Source organism: Haliotis rufescens, unplaced genomic scaffold, assembly GCF_023055435.1.
Source record: "Haliotis rufescens isolate VD_foot unplaced genomic scaffold, xgHalRufe1.0.p SCAF_17, whole genome shotgun sequence".
Taxonomy (NCBI): Eukaryota; Metazoa; Mollusca; class Gastropoda; order Lepetellida; family Haliotidae; genus Haliotis; species Haliotis rufescens.
In genome coordinates this window covers 5,560,407-5,580,143 of record NW_025963857.1, presented here as the reverse complement: position 1 = coordinate 5,580,143, position 19,737 = coordinate 5,560,407, and the positions used below count along the sequence as shown (strand labels likewise).

Sequence of the window (19,737 nt, the reverse complement as noted above, 5' to 3'; positions counted from 1 at the left end):
ACATTCTGACAATGTTACCCAGTACTGAGTGAACATTGCGCATTCCTTCAAGACGGCAACGGCAGGGACTAACTAGTCTCCAGTATCTGGTCAAACAGATTCTTGGGGCGTGAAAAGCAAAATAGCAGTGAAAAATATATGAATGGATCACTGAAAATCATTAATGACACCGGGTGTTCACGAAAAAAATAAGCAAAACAAAACACATTTTATGATATCGAACTATAATGTTCAAAACGAATTGCAATACATCCAAATTAAAGAAATTAAAGAAAGTTGTTATGAAAATTGAATAGAAATAATTTCTCCCCGATAATCGAGGATACCCAGCCCATGCTTTTTTAACCAATGCAGATAGTGCTGGGAGAGTTTTCAAAGATTTTTTGTGATACCGTTCATATAATGAAACAAATTTTCCTCAGAACAACGACCAGGGACGGTGGGGTAGCCTAGTGGTTAAAGCGTTCGCTCGTATCGCCGAAGACCCGGATTCGATTCCCCATTTGGGTATTTTGTGTGAAGCCCTTTTCTTGTGTCTCCACTATGATATTGCTGTAATAGTGTTAAAAGCGGCATAAAAGCTCACTGACTCACTCACAACGGCCAGTTGTTCTCTGTACAATGTAGAATCAGCCCCATGGGAATTTCAGGGTGAGCATAAGTCCTCAACAACCTAGCCTGGAGGAGGCGACCAAATGGATCGGGTGGTCAGGCTCGGTCATTCATAAAGTTTCATCATACCCCGACGGAATGGATCGTTGTTCACAATATCAATCACTGGATTGCCAGGTCCAAACTCGATCATTTACAGGCCGCCATTGTATAACTGGAATATTGCTGAGTGCGGCGCGAAACAACAAAAAAAAAATCATCGTAGAATCGTTTTAAGGTGATGAGGTTTGTAGAGTCACATTTGAATTTATTACTTCAGTCAGACTCTACATAAGGTAAAATGTCGTGGATGAACTATTTATGTTAGAAAACATGAATGACGTATACAAGAAGACATATCAAATAGTGAGTCAGTAAGTGAGTTGTGTTTAACGCCGTTTTTAACAGTATTCCAGTTATATCGCGGCGTGTCAGCTTAATGTGGGGGGAAAGCCCGAAGTGATGCAGGTCTCAGACGTTTACCACTTCGGTGAAACCCACGAGCACGGGTATGGTGCTGACAAACCAAGAAACATAATCGGGGCGAAACGGGATTCGAACTCACAATCATAGGTTTCTGGTGCGCCCAAGGGACGCAACTCCAACGCACAGCGAATCGCGGCGCCTTAGACGACTGGGCCACCCGTGCTCCCTTGATTATGACGTCATAGTAAAATGGCATCAGAATGGTCTGCAAAGTATTGTGATGCAATGTAGATATCGCTTGATGTCACCCGAGCGATATCTCCTGTTGGAGCCAGTTTAGGATGGTAAATTTGATTATAAAAAGACATTTGGGTGAGATTCTCTCCATCAATCCAAACAAAGCTCCTTTCTCCTTGAGATAGCCTTAACGTGACAACCCTTCTGATTTACAATAGGTCTTCAGTCTCAAGTCAAGATCTTTGGTGTCAAGATACCAAACATCAAAAGTCTTAATGCGCTAATTTCTATACTAGGTTCACACGTTGCCAATATTAGAACGATCTGAACGTTTAGGGTAATCCGGTAATGATAGATTAATTTAGATCACAAAAAGCATAAGTGTTTGACTGCGGGAAAGGCGATGTCTGAACGCTTAAAAGGCCTACATGGCGAGAGGCTGGGCCCTCTTCCGGCTGAAATTGATGATATGGAAAATATACTCACCACCAAAAGAAACGCGAACCATAGAAACATATAGAGAAGTATATACGTTAAGAAGAGATGTTTCTAATGTGTACCACTTAGTGATTAAACTAATAATCAGTCAAATGTCACCACAGAGTAATTTTATTCTTATCACAATATGATGCACAAACTTTACAGGCTAATCCTGCACGAGACAAATGGTGCATCTCGAGTCATGGATCTATGACGTCACATGTGATGCGTTCATGAGCATCGGTTCAAACAACATCCCAGTATGTTCGTCTGTGCCTCGAACCAATCTAATATCTCTTGAATATGAGTGCGTCTTCATATAAATTTGTATTAACCAACATATAAAGTATTCACGTTTCTTTTGGTGGTGAGTATATACCCTTTGTAGAAAACAACGATTCTGTATGAAGTGCGAAACATCTTGTATTAAGTGCAAAAATCCATATCTACAATCATTGCTAAATGGTGTTAAGGATGTTACTGAAGCCTGTAATATACTGCAGAATATCATGATATGTATCTTTGGTACGAGGGTCAGTGTTGGAAAGTATGGAATATACCCAACGGAATGTTAAAAAACACGGACAAGATTACACAGAATACTTACTACTCTTTCTATACGCAGTGAGATACCCTGTGTGTATCTCTTCGGGGGAATGCTCTAGAGATGTGGGGTGAAGAGTGGGAAGAGTATAATGTCTTAGACCCACACTTACACTAAATCACGGTGAAAAATAGCAAAAGGTACCAAAACCTATTACACTCGTGACATTTTCGAGATCTGAGACAAAAGAATCACTAAATAATATCCCGAAGCAACATGTTTTTAGCCTGAACAGGATTTCCCCAATTCACGGAGCTCTATAAAAAATAAGAAAAAAAGCCCCATCGCAAACCTCCACATTAACCAAACAAATCTGTTTCTTTTAAAAATGTGCTGTTTGGCTATCAGGGTCATTCGATGAATCACAAAAAGTATATACGTTCATGCATTGTAGCAAGCGAGTACCGCACCCATGCAGGTGAACATTATGAAAATTACTCCATTGTGGTGTAAATATAGTCCATGGTATATTAGCTGTACCATCGTCATCACTCCTGCTAAGTGGAATAAATGTACAGCGGTATATCTGTCCTTTCAGAACGGTCAAATCCTCTTACGTAAGACGTCTCAATCCTGTCTAGCACACAATCACCTTTGTCCATTGTTGTATTTATCACTCCAACAAACACATCTGAATGGAGGACTGACAACAATAGCAATATATGAATTCAAGACTGAACATTCATACGCAGACATCACTCATATGTGAATCGATGACTGGTCACAGTGACTTCTACGTCTTGATTTTTGCCATGTCTATCATGACACGCAAGAAGGTCAGCTATGAACGTTACTGCATCTTTATGCAGAACGCAGTCCTTCAACGATGAAGGATATTAATAACAGAAGCATTTGAAGTTTAATCTGACAAATATCAAATGTAACCCCCAGAAGGCGGATCCCGAGATCGTGGATTGCAGTTATCAGTCATCATTTTGACTTTGCCGTGGGAAAAACGACCACAGCCAGGGCAACGGAATCTCTGGTTAATTCACCACAGTCCAATAAGCTTCCGGCTCAGAAGCCAAAGGATTTTTCTTCATTTGTGCAAAACATCACAGCCCGTATCTGACAGGTTATCTGATTAGAACATCACGCACGGACGGCTGATGACTGATCGTTATCAGAGTGCCTCACCACGCAGCAAATATCTAGTGAGTCCTTCCTCCGACATTTTTTTTGTGGTCATATCTCCGAGTCCTCTCCGTCGTCCATTTCAACGCAAGCGATGTTGTACATTCCCAGTCAGACATCTGGGTCGTCGGGCATGTTGACAGAGAAGGTCAACTCAGTGGGCAAATCTACGCTTTCTTTGCTACTCGCACGTGCCTCGAGACCACTATCATCACGTGTGGAGCTTGATCGACGTAGCAGACGACTTCCGGTGTAGTTGACGTGGCTGTATTCGAAAGTGATGCCTCCAAGGAGGGCGCCGAGAATCGGTCCGACCCAGTAGACCTGCAAATATATGGTTACTTCAGTTAGAACATTAACACTGGCCATTAGGAAATTAGCTAATCACATGACGGACAGATCACCGTTAACGAGAAGGCATTCGTGGTCGTAAAACAGGAATAGTCGATAAATAATGGCAATGCTTTCGTTATCACCTGCACAGCTTAAAAACAAAGCCAATTTGTAGATTTCAAATCGATAGCGGTTACATGTTAAACTAACCTTCCAACTCCACCTAGGCCGTTAGTCAAATATCGAAAAATATACAATCGTGTTCAATTATCTGATATGTCTCAGTAATTATACAAATAAAAGGATTTCTGTGTTCGTTAGTTAAACGGATCAGACAGCTTATATATGACAGGGAATGACTCCTTCGTTAGTGCCCGGATGTGACAGGAAGTCAATATAAACCGCGCCATGTTGACTTTCACAGCCTACGTAGAAGTACTAATGTCAGTAGAAATTCTTTCTATTCAATACTTTACGTCTTTCACACCGTGGAATACTCTACACAGAATTTGTAGGTTAATGACATTTCTGTTGAAATTACAGTAAACCCACGCAGACAGTTTTGTCACATTTCAAGATGTGTCCCGTCTGAAACCATTAGACACTTTAAACAATTGAAAGTTAGGCGGACTGGTTTATTTGATAACTGGCGTCTAGGATCTTCTAAATACGTCTTTTATATTGTTCCCGCAAACCACAGATGGTGAAGTGAAGTTACCGAGAACATTCCTCCTCCGTGCACTTCAGCACGTCGCTATTAGGCCTTTTTGTGCTCACTCTTCATCTCAGCAATATTTGCTTGAAATCAAAATATCATTTTACAACTTCGACACCGATGACATCGTCAAAATCAATAGCGTGATCACGATATGACTGTTTAAACGTACTGATTATATTTTCGGTTTCTAATAACAACATTATAGGTTTTGGTTGTCCTTAAATTTCTTAATATTCTTCACACAATACAACCATATCAAGACCCAATGGCATAGTATATACAAAATTGGAAATATATGAAATCTGGAAAGTCACTCGTCCCTAGTGTGTTTGTAGAGGAATCCACTATAGCTATGGTGACATACTCTGGATCATTACCAAAAACGGTAAAGCTTATCGCTTATTTAACAAACGCCCTCTGGTCCTGAACAAGCCACCATCGGCGACTGAACAAGCAATCTCGAACGATACAGAAAGTCACCATACTGAACACACACACACACACACACACACACACACACACACACACACACATATACACACACACACACACACACACACACACACACACACACACACACACACACACACACACACACACACACACACACACACACACATACACACACACCACACCACACCACCCCCAAACGTAAATACGCTAGGCCACTGAACAAGACCCTTGGAAAACACAAGCCTTGTATGAAACAATCGGCCACGGCAACTGAGCAAGATATTTGTACAACACACTTGACCACCATTGGCCACTGAACAAGATCCCTGTATATGGAATACTGTAAGGGACATTCTCGCGATCTCGCAATGTCCCTTACAGTATTCCATACCTGTACGACACACCAGGTGAGATGAGGTGACATGGGGTTTAACGTCGCGTCCAAGATTATTGCACTTACATAGCGCTATGTGTGTGTGTGTGTGTGTGTGTGTGTGTGTGTGTGTGTGTGTGTGTGTGTGTGTGTCTGCATGTATTAGTCCGGACTGATGCCGATTTACAATGCCGCAGTTTAACATGAATACCCCAATGCGACCAGTCCTTGTTTAAGCCTCTTAATGCCGAGCACCAGACAGGGTAACAACAAGTACCATCTTTTAACGTCTTTTGGTATGACGCGGTCACAATACACAAGGACACTATCGAAATTATACCATTATCGGCAACTGAAGAAAGATCCATAGACAAAACAATAGGCCACTACCGGTGAATGAGCAGGACTTTTTGACAACACACTAGCTAGATAACCATCGAACATTGAACAAGACCCTTGAAGAACTCGCTCGGTGCCCATCTAACACTGTAAATGACCCTTAACATCAAACCCGGCCCACATCGGCCACCGAGTGACACTGCCGACTCGACAGTGGGCCCCTATCGACCACAATGCACCCAACAAGCGTCTACTGACCACTCAATACCAGTTCCTTTCCGTGTTGACAATACTGGTCAGCACACATTGGTTCTATAGACAACTTAATGAGGGAAGTGATTGTGAGATATGAAGTTATCTACTTAGATCGTATCGATTGTTGGCGGCCAGGTCGACCCCGTCACCCTAAACCGCCCGTCTGATCAACATTCTCCCGCAATCGGGCTCAGTAATTTCCATTGTACACAGACCAGATGTATGTTCTGACGGTAGTTTGAGATGACTAGATCTTGATGGCCCACACTGAGTTTGTCTGAGTAATTGTATATAGATTTGTTTATTCACGGGGACTGAATGTACACCGTTTCTTTGACATTGCCGTTCTGATAAAAGATTCATTTGAAGAATGAAAACTGAACAGCTTAGAGCCATAAGGGCCAATGTCATGTGGAGAAAAGTGATGAAAACACATGATATCATGCATGTTGATGAACTTTTTTCTTACCGATACATTCCGAGACATTAACGCATTCTGACAGCAGAGATATAAATGTTGTTATAGTGAGTGAGTTTGGTTTAACGCCGCTTTTAACAGTATTCCAGTTATATCGCGGCGTGTCAGCTTAATGTGGGAGGAAAACCCCATGTGATGCAGGTCTTAGACGTTTATCACTTCGGTGAAACCCACGACCACGGGTATGGTGCTGACAAACCTAGAAACATAATCGAAACGGGATTCGAACCCACAATCAGGTTTCTGGCGTGCCCAAGGGATGCAACTCTGCACAGCGAATCGCGGCGCCTTAGATGACTGGGCCACCCGTGCACTCAAATGTTGTTATATAAAAAAACATTCAAAAAAGGAAATAAACTTACGTTTTTAATTTGTGTAAGGATGGAAAGGGCCAATGTCTGTATTTTGGCCCTTTTTTACCCTCAGGCATTTGCATGGGATTAAACATGTGAGATTGATAAACTACTACTGAAAGTACAAACACATGCTATTGAAGTACTTTTAAACTAATGCCAAGTTTGTTGAAATAGTTGAAATAGTTGAAATACAATAATAGGGTCCAAACTTTCAAAATCTGTCTCAGACAACTAGTCTCAACCACACACGGAAATGAGAACTAAAAGGGCCAAAATCTAGCAAAGTGACTTTGGCCCTTTTGGAACTTGACTTTGGCCCTTTATAGAATTTAGCTATAGAAGTAGCTATATTTCAAAAACGCATTCATGAAAACATACAATATTTGTTCTACAGGTAGACAAGATGTTATTTATGCAATAACATGCAAAAAGGGCCAAAGTGCATTTTGGCCCCTTTTAGCTCTAAGCTCTTCAACTATTTTTTGAGTGAAAAATGTTTCTATATGAACATACTCTTACAGATGAGATGAGGTGAAATGGGGTTTAAAGTCGCGTTCAAGATTTTTGCACTTCTAGTGTGTGTGTTTGTGCGTGTGTGCGTGTGTGCGTGTGTGCGTGGGTGCTTGTACAAGTCCCCACTTGTGCTGGTTTTACACACATGCATGTCCCACTCAGACACCGTATACTGACTCAGAGGCGCCAAGTCCTTGTTTTATCACCTTGATACCGAGTGTCAGCTTAAAACGTCTTTTGGTATGACGCGACCGAGACTCGAACCACCGACTCTCCGGGCAGACGCTCTATCCACTAGACCACGTGGTCGATGTGCAGGCAAACAGAAGTAAATGCCTTTTGGATGTTTACAGTTTCCCGTACACCTCCACTATCCCTCGCAAGTTTACAATGTTTCGTGAGTATCAGCTTTCTTAAACTTTTTATCCATTTTGCTTCATACATTTCATTTCCTGTGACCGACATACGAAAAATATCAACGCCAAGGCATTGACGTCGTTAGTTTCACCTCAGTCCCCCATTTCTGGAGACTAGGATCACAAGGGACCGTCTGGTTGCCCGGAGCTTGATCTATACAGCCCGATATTGCGCCACAGCATCAATCAGACGCCATCTTTTTCAAATACTGTTTATACACACGAAATCCATATTGTTGGAACTCCCGCGTCTGCAAAATCTAGTTTTAATCATGCTTTTATTCCTCATTTATCACCTACCGGCTCCCTTCATCCACCAGAGGATACATCACGGGTATCAATACCTCCAGGCCAATGTTTTAATTGCTAGCTTCTATTTGTAATGATTAAATCCATATTATTATAGATCACTAGCATTAGAATTGAGAGTGAACTCACACTATTAACAAAGCAGGTCCCGTGTGGAAAACAGCATTTGTCAGGCGATGGTTTCTCTTTAAAGCCAGTCCCCGGTTCATGGCGCCATTCCCCATTACGCCGGACATGTGACGAAGAGTGCCCGCATGATCTTATCTAAGCTCATAAACACACAGCATTTGTACCTGGAGATACATCAGTGTACCTTTGACATTTGATAAGTCCCGTCCTATCAAGCTTCAGCAAGCTTTGTGGAAGGGGCGTTCGTTTTTCAAGCATTAGTCCAAGTTTCGATTTCCCAAAAGGGTAGACAACGAGAGGCGCCATCTTGGTGTCTCTCGTCGCCGTGTGGATGTAACTTTGCCAAGAGAAGCGCAAAGGCCTCTGCAGACTTTCAACTTGTATCGGTTAACCCAAAAAAGCTGATTTCTCGATTAACACATCAAGCAACGACAACTTGCACTTCTCTCGTACATCTTTAACATGTTATTGTCCATCCCCGATGGCCGTCTTCCTCTTTGCAGTCAAACAAACATGGTTAGGTTTAGCTGTCCTCTGTGACCTTGGTAAGAACACTTCTGTTTGAAATAGTGCTGCGTTACAAATTGTTTTAGCTCTCAGAGGAATAAGCGAGAGCGTGAATGTTGCATGGCATGACAAGTGTGTCACCGGGCGTGCAGCGTACATAATCGAGTGTGGGAATGTCAAACAGATTGGTTCATGCAGTGTGAGCACGGGTCGGGGGCACCATGACACGGCATCAGCCAGGTCACAACCTGGGCGACCTGACCAAGCACTGCGTATTAGGGCATGTCATGCACTGGTCACAACCTGGGTTCTTGACCACGCACTGCGTATTCGGGCATGTCATGCACTGGTCACAACCCGGGCCCCCTGACCAAGCACTGCGTATTCGGGCATGTCATGCACTAGTCACAACCGGGCCCCCTGACCAGGCACTGCGTATTCGAGCATGTCATGCACTGGTCACAACCTGTGCCCCCTTACCAAGCACTGCTTATTAGGGCATGTCCTGCACTGGTCACAACCCGGGCCCCCTGACCAAGCACTGCGTATTCGGGCATGTCATGCACTGGTCACAACCTGGGCCCCTTGACCAAGCACTGCGTATTCGGGCATGTCATGCACTGGTCACAACCCGGGCCCCCTGACCAAGCACTGCGTATTCGGGCATGTCATGCACTGGTCACAACCCGGGCCCCTTGACCACGCACTGCGTATTCGGGCATGTCATGCACTGGTCACAACCTGGGCCCCCTTACCAAGCACTGCGTATTCGGGCATGTCATGCACTGGTCACAACCTGGGCCCTTGACCAAGCACTGCGTATTCGGGCATGTCATGCACTGGTCACAACCTGGGCCTCCTGACCAAGCAATGCGTATTCGGGCATGTCATGCACTGGTCACAACCTGGACCCCTTGACCACGCACTGCGTATTCGGGCATGTCCTGCACTGGTCACAACCTGGGCCCCTTGACCAAGCACTGCGTATTCGGGCATGTAATGCACTGGTCACAACCTGGGCCTCCTGACCAAGCACTGCGTATCTGGGCATGTCATGCACTGGTCACAACCCGGGCCCCTTGACCACGCACTGCGTATTAGGGCATGTCATGCACTGGTCACAACCCGGGCCCCTTGACCACGCACTGCGTATTCATGCACTGGTCACAACCCGGGCCCCCTGACCAAGTACTGCGTATTCGGGCATGTCATGCACTGGTCACAACCTGGGCCCCCTTACCAAGCACTGCTTATTAGGGCATGTCATGCACTGGTGACGACCTGGGCCCCTTGACCAAGCACTGCGTATTCAGTCCTGCACTGGTCACAACCTGGGTGACAACCATCGGGTTCTTGGACCTAACATACAAGCATGTGGTGCTGTGGGTCTTTCTGACCTGGGAGCCCTTCAGAAAGACAGGAGTGAGGTATTACCGTTGAACTTCCTTATGGAGACCGGCATGCACGCCCGGAAACAAACGTCGGGGACTTGAACCGGTTATGTCCCAAGAAATAAATACAGGGTACTAGGGACCCTTCTCCAGTGCAGAGCTCCAGATAAGCTTTTGGTGTTGTGGGTATTTTACCCATGCATTTTAAAATCATTGGGTATCAGTAATTCTATCTGCGTATTCAAATTTCTGTTACCCACTAGTTTTTACACATGTGGGTATTTAAGTTAAATATTTAAAAACACTATTCATCTAGTCCCTGCAAACTGGTGTCGTGTGGGTTTGAGAGCTTTATAGGACTCAAAAATACCACGATACTTCCACACGAAAGTGTAATGGCAAATGATCATGATGTGACTGTCATCGTGGAGTTTGGAAGGTTGACGGAATGCCCGTTTATAATTTCAAAATAAGTTGCTGATTTGCTAATCGAATACGCAGGGTTACTTCACAATATTTTGATGATACGCACAAATTTTATTTTTGTAGCGTATCTGTAATGTTCGTTGCGTATTTGATACGCTTGGATTATATTTTACTGCGTATTTCTGCATTTCTGATGCGAATTTCACGCAGATACGCAGCTTATCTGGAGCTCTGGCCAGTGGAATGATCAATGGAAGATCGCCATGATTTGTTTGTTTGTTCGTTTTGTCATAGCGACTGATTTATGACTACCATTGCCTGAAGTACATTTGACTCCATAGGCAAATTACCCTGTAGCCATGTCTCCATAACTTAATTGTCATTACGTTTTAGGCGCTAATCCCCGTTGTTAATCCTTACCAACATTTCATTGTATATTGACTGACAGCCAAACTGGGCTACTTTATCACTTCCCGTTCATTACTGTTATTTATAGTATGACATTTATTGCCTTAATTGTTCATCCCCTGAGTTGTGTCGGTACGTCACCCCCGGAAGTCCCATGTCCAGAGCAACGTCATTGTTTTTCCATTGTTCAGTACTATATATGTGCTACCATTACACAGTTACTACGGTGTTAGTCAGGCTTGGTATTCCGAGTGCTGGTGTAGGGACGACCTCGAGCAGGATATGCTGCTCGTAGGAAACGCCCTGAGGTGAGCTGGAGCTCCGCTCACCTCTTGTACGCCTGAGCTTGAAGGTCCGCTCATTGCTGTGTTTGTGTTGTCAGAGCAGGTATTCCGCTCATTGTGCAATTGTTGTTTATTGTTTACATGTTGTGCATAAAGCGTTCCTGGACAGTGATGTCGATTTTGTCCTTCTTTCCCCAAAGAGCTAATTCCCCGTCAACATGTGCGTTGACAGAATGTTGCTTAACACTCAGCAATATTACAGCTATATTACAGCTATCTGTAAATAATCGAGCCTGGACCAGACAATCCAGTGACTGACATCACAAGCATCGATCCACTAATTTATGATACGATGAAATTTATCAATCACGTCACCGAGCCTGACCACCCGATCCTGGTTCTAAAACCTGGATCTTCACGGATAGACATCGCCATGTCGTGAGGCTTATTCTAAAACACGGATCTTCACGGGTAGAGATCGCCATGAGGTCGTGGGACTTATTCTAAAACACGGATCTTTACGGGTAGAGATCGCCATGAGGTCGTGAGGCTTATTCTAAAACCTGGATCTTCAAGGGTAAAGATCGCCATGAGGTCGTGGGACTTATTCTAAAACACGGATCTTAACGGGTAGAGATCGCCATGAGGTCGTGGGACTTATTCTAAAACACGGATCTTCACGGGTAGAGATCGCCATGAGGTCGTGAGGCTTATTCTAAAACACGGATCTTCACGGGTAGAGATCGCCATGGGGTCGTGGGACTGTGTTTGTCCTCCTAGTAGACTAACGTTTGGTTCATAGAACCGATTCTGATGGAGCACCTCACTGGGGAACAAGCACGGGGGACGTGTTACCAATTGCACTCAGGGTTCCTCAAGGGACACATGTTTATTGGGGATCCCCTCTCTCTCCTGGAATCACCGTGATGTGGGTAACAAGGTGGACAGATAACCGTGATCGTGTACCGTGATATAGACTAACATCTAGTCTCTGAAATGAACATATCGTACATAAAAAAACAGTTGTTCAGTTATCTTAATAAAAATATAATAAAAAGGAGCCCAGTGACTCTCTTCATTTTCCTGATACTGCAGTGATCTAGACTTGCCAAACATTATAGACTTGCATGGGCTGTATTTGATATATATTTGTATGAGGGTCTGTAAGACAGACTAACCGTGATAGTCTCTGTCAGATATACTAGTAAGCGACTGGTGTGTCTGTTTCGGGCCGCATGCCTGGTGCGTGAATTCATATAACTACGGTATGCTCCATTCTCTCAACAGGCACAACCATACTTGAGATGCAATCATAAAAAATAAAATGTCATTTTTTATAAGTAACGATTTTATTTCGTGCCAACAGGCACGAAATTAAAATACCCAATGACTTTTACTCACCCAATGGTCCCTCCATTCGTTGCAGACAATGGCTGGGCCCAGGGAGCGGGCTGGGTTCAGGCTGGCGCCGGTGTATTTCCACTGTGGGCAAAGAAAAGTGCAATAACAGAGGACTGAACCTTCAAAGCCGCACGGCCTGCCTATGATTTCTTAATTAGAAATGTACTGCTTGCGTGTTCTTGAACGACAGAGCGCAAAAAGCGTTATGGTTGTATTGACGCATGTGTCAGTGAGTGAGTGAGTGAGTGAGTGGATGAGTGAGTGAGTGGGTATGACTTTACAGCGCACTTGGCAATATTTCAGTTTTGTTATGGTGGGTACAAGAATGGGATTCACAAATTTGCCTTTGTCGGAATCGAACCTGGATTGACGAGTGGACAATATAACCACCATATCTCATTGACATGTTTTGTATGTTTTATGATGCCTGGGTTGAGATTTGTGTCTTAAAGGTAGTCATTAAGTTTGTTTGTTTGTTAAATAATATTCCAGCTGTATTCTGTAAATAATCAAGTCTGGACCAGACAACCCAGTGGTTTACATCATGAGCATCGATCCACGACATTGGGATACGATGACATGTATCCACGAAGCCTCTTACGACAAGCATAGTGGCCTGTTACGGCAAACATGGGTTGCTGAAGACCTATTCTCACCCGAATTTCACAGGCCAATCATTGAGAGGTCGTTAAAGGTTAAAGGTAGCCTTCGAACAAGTTAAAGCTTTGGGTGTCGTCTTTGTGTAACAAACTCAGGCCTCAATACAATGTTTACACAGTTAACCGTATATGTTCCGAGATATGTGAAATCAAGCGGTCAAGTTGCCCTGTCAGAAAGCTTATTATTCCATTGTGAATTCTTTAGGCCACAAGTTACTTTAAGTCCTCCCCAATCTATGAAGCATGACTCGATAACTATTCCTAAGAGAAGAGAACGAATGGGGACAAATACGCTATCCGGGATGTTCTCCAGTTGGTTAAGAAGGTGATAGTCCACCCACTGCAAGAGCTATATTGGTGAGAGAGTGAGTACGTGGACATAGTTTACAGTGTTATAGTGATTTCACTGTGAATCCGCTTAATGCGTGGTACATGCCCAAGATGACGCCATACAGATGCAGAAAGACCAAGGATCGTCATTAGGAAAATCCTATTATTTGTACCTGAAACCAGCGAATCCTAAAATGACAAAGGGACACAACTGTTCACGGCGACGTGTGGCCTCAGATGTCCCCAATATACTAATTGGGTTTACACACTGGCAGGTTCTAATATAGACAAACTTATTTTGGAGAGCTACACGACACATTGCGAACATGTAGTTACTGTGACAGACTCAACGACAAAAATATTAAATACTAACGGTATAACGATATGTCAATACTTTTTGTCACCTGAATGACGTTCACAAAATGCGGTAACATGTGCGTATGGTATAAAATGCGGTATCATGTGTGTATGGTATGGCTTACACCCAGGGGGATCTGTTCCAAAAAAAAAGAAAGATTATTCTCTGGCGTTGACTTTTTCTATTTTATTATCTTGATGTATACCAACCATAAGACATGAGATGAGAGTGTTAGCTTTTCACAAGAATTCGAAACATTAAACCTCAGCTTGCAGTTTGACATACAACCCTAAAATCCGACACTAAGTTTACAATGGGTTTGACGAGTCCAGATTGTGACGGAATGTGTCATCGGTTCGTTTGCACCAGACCTACGTTTAAACTTGCATAACTATATAATTGATGAAGGATGTTATAAGAGACAGGGTGACCTTTTACGCCGTTTTCAGCAATTGCCCAGTACAATTTGAACGAGCTTCACCATGTGTGGAATCAAACCTGGGCCTTTTAACCATAGCTGTAACCATGTGGCTACCCCAACGTCCCTCAACACTGTTGTAATCGGAATAGACAGCCGCTCAAACATAATAACACGACATGTTTATTCGCTGATGTGCATGTCTTTTGCCATCATTCATCATATATTCCAATCGTGTAACGGTATCAATATATCAGTTTGTTTGATCCACCGGTTCCTGAAAATGTATTCGGAATGAGTACACGCGATCTGTTATATTGAATTCTAAGGATCGCGTTATGGACATCTTTTTCTGTTTCATCTTTTAAACTCATTATGGGCTGTTTGATATGTGTAGCAATGTAGCCAGAATGGAAACTAATCCCCTCAAACCAGTGTAATGAGAGGAAAATGTAAATGTTATGTTCTTCAAATGTCTGGCAGGTATGATAATAAAGTCATTAAGGGAATCATACATGATCGTACTGCGTTTTGCACTTAAGTTTTAATTTAGTTTTTTTCCAGTTTTAATTTTGCTTACACTCACATTAACTGAACTGTTATTCCCAAAGGCGCTGCATCTTGATGTTTTTGTTTGTTTGTTGTTTAAAGCCGCACTCAGCAGTATATGACGACGGTCTGTAAATAATCGAGTCTGGACCAAACAATCCAGTGATTGAAATCATGAGCATCGATCCACGCAATTGGGATAAGATGACATGCATCAACCAAGTCAGCGAGCCTGACAACCCGATCCCGTTAGTCGCCTCTTACGACAAGCATGGTCGCATTTTACGGCAAGCATGGGTTGTTGAAGACCTATTCTACGCCATATCTTCACGGGTCGCATCTCGATATGAAGATGGGCATCCCTTAGCCGTTCCGGGATCCAATGAATGAATGAATGAATGAATGAATGAATGAATGAATGAATGAATGAATGAATGAATGAATGAATGAATGAATGAAATGATATAATTGAAACGTTAGCAGTCAATAAGTGTAAACTATAGGACACTGGCATTCAAAACGTGCCAGCATACCATGCTCTAGGGACAATCGCATCATATAAAAAAGATATATACTGCTAATCTTACCAAAAAAAACCTCCATTTCACTCCGACAACTAAACATCTTTGGTATACACTTACCCCAAATGTATGACCAATCGCAATGGCGAGACCCGCTGGTATAACTTGGAAGGTACCCGTCGCTAGATGGGGCGGGTCCATGCTAGAGAAATAAGCAAACACAAGTACAAATGTGATGAGAAATTCGATTCCGAAAGCTTGTCCACTCTCAATGTCCGAATGCACAGAGGTCACGCCAAGGTATTCATGCTGTCGAGCAGGGGTAACTCCATACAACACCCCGGCTCCAGCGATCCCTCCCAAACATTGAGCAAATACATTAAAAAACGCTGTGATGATGTCGATTTTGCGGGTGCACAGCATTGCGATGGTAATTGCGGGGTTCATTTGTGCGGGGGAACCCATCCTCAGTGAACAGTGAAGGAGCGTCACTGTTGTCATCCCGAACGTCACGGCAGCCTTAAGTTCGTCGGTGCTGGCTTTACAGCGGGTGTTGGCCGTGATCGTGGCGCCGCACCCAAACAGGACGTAAAAGGTTGTCAGAAGGAACTCGGTCTTCACTGACCTCCAGAAACTGACGCTTCTGACAGTGTGAAACAGGTTATCCATGATCTGGGCAAACGACATCTTAGCGAATTGTGGAAACGTCTTCAAATCAGAGAGCTAAACAACCTTGGGTCGTCTTGGCGACGATCTGTTCCCACATCAATTTGCGTCGTAAAGCTATACCTTCTCTAAGGACTGTTCCCACATCAATTTGCGTCGTAAAGCTGTACCTTCTGTCAGGACATTACCCTTGCCATAATGAAGGAATCCCAATAAATGCCCACCTAGAATCCAAACCTTGATGTCACAAATGCCACAAGCACTGATTTGACAGAATCTCCAAGCAACGATATTCTAGAAACCAAAGCACAGTTTATCCGAGAGAACTCCTTTAATGAAACTGCTTCCGTGGTTATTGCTCCTGTAGATACTCAAACACACAAGTACAATATCAAACAATAACCCAGTGTGTGCCTTTATTCCTTATAATGCTCAAAATATTTATGCTGGTTTATGGTATCTTGTGTAGAGAATTCAAACACTTGTACGCCATCAAACAACGATTGGGTGACGTGCCTTTAAACATCTATTTGTTTCTATCTGTGGTTGTTTTCTTGCTCTGTATATATTTGTATCCACATAGAGGCGAAGACGTGACGGAGGATGCTGAGTATGGTAGTACTCCAACCGATCAGAGTAGCGCAGGCTTGCGGACTGTGTTGCATAAGCCCCACTGAAGATAACGGTACATCGGTATCTCCTCCTACAACAGACTCTGGGCAGGTATATGTCGGCGTATTATCAATCCTGGGAATCAATACCAATGTGCCAGCGTGTTTCCGAGGAGCGAACACAGACTATCCGGATACAGAATATCCGTACTGTACAGAACTCTATCCACAGAATATCAGTCTGGTAGGTCTTGGTTTCACAAGTCGTTTTAACAGAACTTTGTTATAATGGTAAAACTGGAACTTGAATGAATGCACTCGTTCAAGAAATAATCTTAAATTCGAATTGGCGTCTGAAGAAACAGTATTCTGCACGTGCTTGAAAATACAGCCATATTTTAAAAAGACGTTTTCGTCGTCTTTGTCTGTACCTGTATGCTTCAAGCTGTATTACGTGTCCGTGGCTCCGGAATGCACATAGTTCTGCAGCTTCCCTTTGAATCGAGCGCTGAAGAGATGTTCATTCCATTAGCAGATTATTCTCTACATCCGTGATACACTGGACTCATCGCGGCGGCAGCTGTCTTTATGACATAGAAGTACAGGATAACAGGAATTGTCTCTCGTGGTAAGTAATCCAGGATTTAATACGGCTTTAAGTTTCTGGAACTGGGGACTGCCTTTGTTGTCGAAGCCAATAGTGTCGACAGGCTCTTCATTGATAATACAACACAGTTACACTGATGGGCATCCATTAAAACTGCCGGGAGGTAGGTGTGTGTTGCCGTTGTTCATGATCACGTGCAGACGAGATTTGCTTGTGACTGCGAAGAGCAGACGACACTTGAATTTTCTGCGGTCAGTGTCTCCCAGTCAACGTTATCGCCATGAGACGAATCGTATTACACCGACGTATGCCCTGTGATCAGTGAATGAGGTGACTCGCACACTTGGAGTGTATTGTCCCTGAACAAGCTCCATCTATAAATCCACTGTACCACTAGCAGCTCGCATTGTCATTTAGACCGGTGAAAAAACTTTCAAACTCAGTGAATACCATCAATAACGCCTCCGATCGCTCGACCACCGGCGTGATAAATCGCCTGGAATAATGTCCGTCCAATCAATTCTCGCCACTGGCGCGGATAAGATAGTTATTTTAAACTTTTTACATCTGTTATGATGGTGGTAGTTGACGCTACCTTGACAGTAGTTTCCGAGGGTGTTGTCGTCGCGGTGAGGTAGTACAGTCACCGCCCCTCACAGTTTAACTTGACAGACTTCAGCGTCCTTACGTCGGTAATGATGGGATCAATACCCACTGCAGGCGACTCCTCTCGCCCCTAGCTCATCTCAACACAGTTAATGCGCCCACGTCACCCAACGTTACTCAACCTTATACCTAATGCAGCGGGACAGACCATGCATCTCAGGAATAGGCAAGTTAGCTGCAAACAGGTTCATCAGCAGGCGCCAGGCTCACTGCATCACTTCATGCTACAAGTCCGATGTTATTACTGCGTGTTATTGGCTTTTATCTCTAAGGATAGGAGTCCTTCGGCAAGACGACGAACGAAGAGGCTCTAAGCCTTAATAGACACTGGCTTTCGTAAGCTCCTATTGGTTTAGAACACTTCAGACCCCAATTTCGAGAATTTTAAACTCATTTCAATAATTAGTTTGGCCAATGTAATACCCGGTTTGGGTGACAAATATGAAACTCAAGTTTTATGTTTGCGAAAGATGACGCAGGTGTTGTTTTTTTGCTCTATTAAATGGTTTTATATAAGGGGCGAGGGAATCGAGAAGTGGAAATTACACCAGGAAGTACTGTTCGAGAACGTTGTTATTCCAATTAACTTTGATATTGCGGATGGCTTAACGTTAAGTCAGAATATTGCATAAAATAACTACTCCTTTTACTGTCCGCGCATAGGATGATGGCGTTCGAGGCACTTAAGCGTGGTCGTGTATTTGACTGTTGGGATTAGAACAAATACTTAATAAGGACATGTAATCCCATTCATTCCTAGTTTGAATGTTGTAGTGTGATAATTGGATTGCTGTGAGCAGAGAATTAATAGTAAATCGTTACATTTGTTCAACAGTATTGAATGGCCAAAAATATATTCAAAAGCGCAGTAAATTGAAGCACTGTTGTCATGTTTTAGAATAGATCGAAACCTGTTTCCCTACCCAAAAATATGTTGAGTCTCTTTTTTCATTTTACAAGAACGATTACACAATTTTCTTTAGGTTTACACTTTACAAGGGACAATGGAATCCCAGTGCTCTGTTTAGGGTACAGAAAAGTAGTGAAAACAAGGGTGAAAACTAGACTTTGATATGGGCTGGTAGAGACCCTTGCCTCGGTAAAATGCCGTCGTATGGCGGAAGTATTGCTGGGCGCGGCTGTGGGAGGCAAATAAACACTTGAACAAAGGACATTACTACTATGACCCAGACGTTTCGGTGTAGATACTAACACCGTTAGCACTTGCTTCATGACGGTGTTAGTATCCACAGCGAGTTGTAAATGCATGGTATTATCTCCCTTGTTCATCATACCAACTTCTAAAAGCCACTTAAAGAAATAAACACTTGCTTTTGATGCAGATTATGCAGGACGTGCTTGCAGTTTTCGCGAACACCTGGTGTCATCACTGATTTTCAGTGAGCCATCCATATAATGTTTATCACTAAAAAATTGTCTTTGCGCACAGTTGAGTCAGTTTCGGCGAAGCATTATGTTTTTTTTGCGGACTGAGGATCCTTCTGTATCAGGGTGAAACTTGGACTGGGAAGCACTACCAGCGACTACCTAGGTATAGTGGTAGTTAACGAACGCAACTCTTCACAGCGAGTTTCGTACTCGTCACCACTCGCCTCTTTCCGTAACCTGACTCGGCATGAAACGAGACGTCACGAATGCGAATTCCCGTGTCTCTCGTCACTGGGTGGCAACTTGGTGAAGTAGGGTGGCCTGTCGGTTAAAGCGATAGGT

At 43.4% G+C, this 19,737-nt stretch overlaps 1 protein-coding gene across 1 annotated transcript; it reads right to left on the bottom strand.

Annotated features, from left to right (window-relative positions):
- Positions 1-1,792: 1,792 nt before the first annotated feature.
- Positions 1,793-18,150, bottom strand: LOC125381151 (aquaporin-4-like). The gene is made up of 3 exons (XM_048397447.1): positions 15,577-18,150; positions 12,622-12,702; positions 1,793-3,856 (listed from the first exon to the last, which is right to left on the bottom strand). Exons 1-3 carry the CDS (start codon positions 16,141-16,143, stop codon positions 3,644-3,646), a joined length of 861 nt encoding a protein of 286 aa, XP_048253404.1. The 5' UTR covers positions 16,144-18,150; the 3' UTR covers positions 1,793-3,643.
- Positions 18,151-19,737: the final 1,587 nt, after the last annotated feature.

Bases quoted from the DNA above. Each gene is read 5' to 3' on its own strand.
- LOC125381151 (XM_048397447.1), bottom strand. From the start codon at position 16,143: ATGTCGTTTGCCCAGATCATGGATAACCTGTTTCACACTGTCAGAAGC. The intron at 12,703-15,576 runs GTAAGTGTATAC...CTTTGCCCACAG, and splicing joins CGATTGGTCATACATTTGGG to TGGAAATACACCGGCGCCAG. The intron at 3,857-12,621 runs GTGAGTAAAAGT...ATATATTTGCAG, and splicing joins ACGAATGGAGGGACCATTGG to GTCTACTGGGTCGGACCGAT.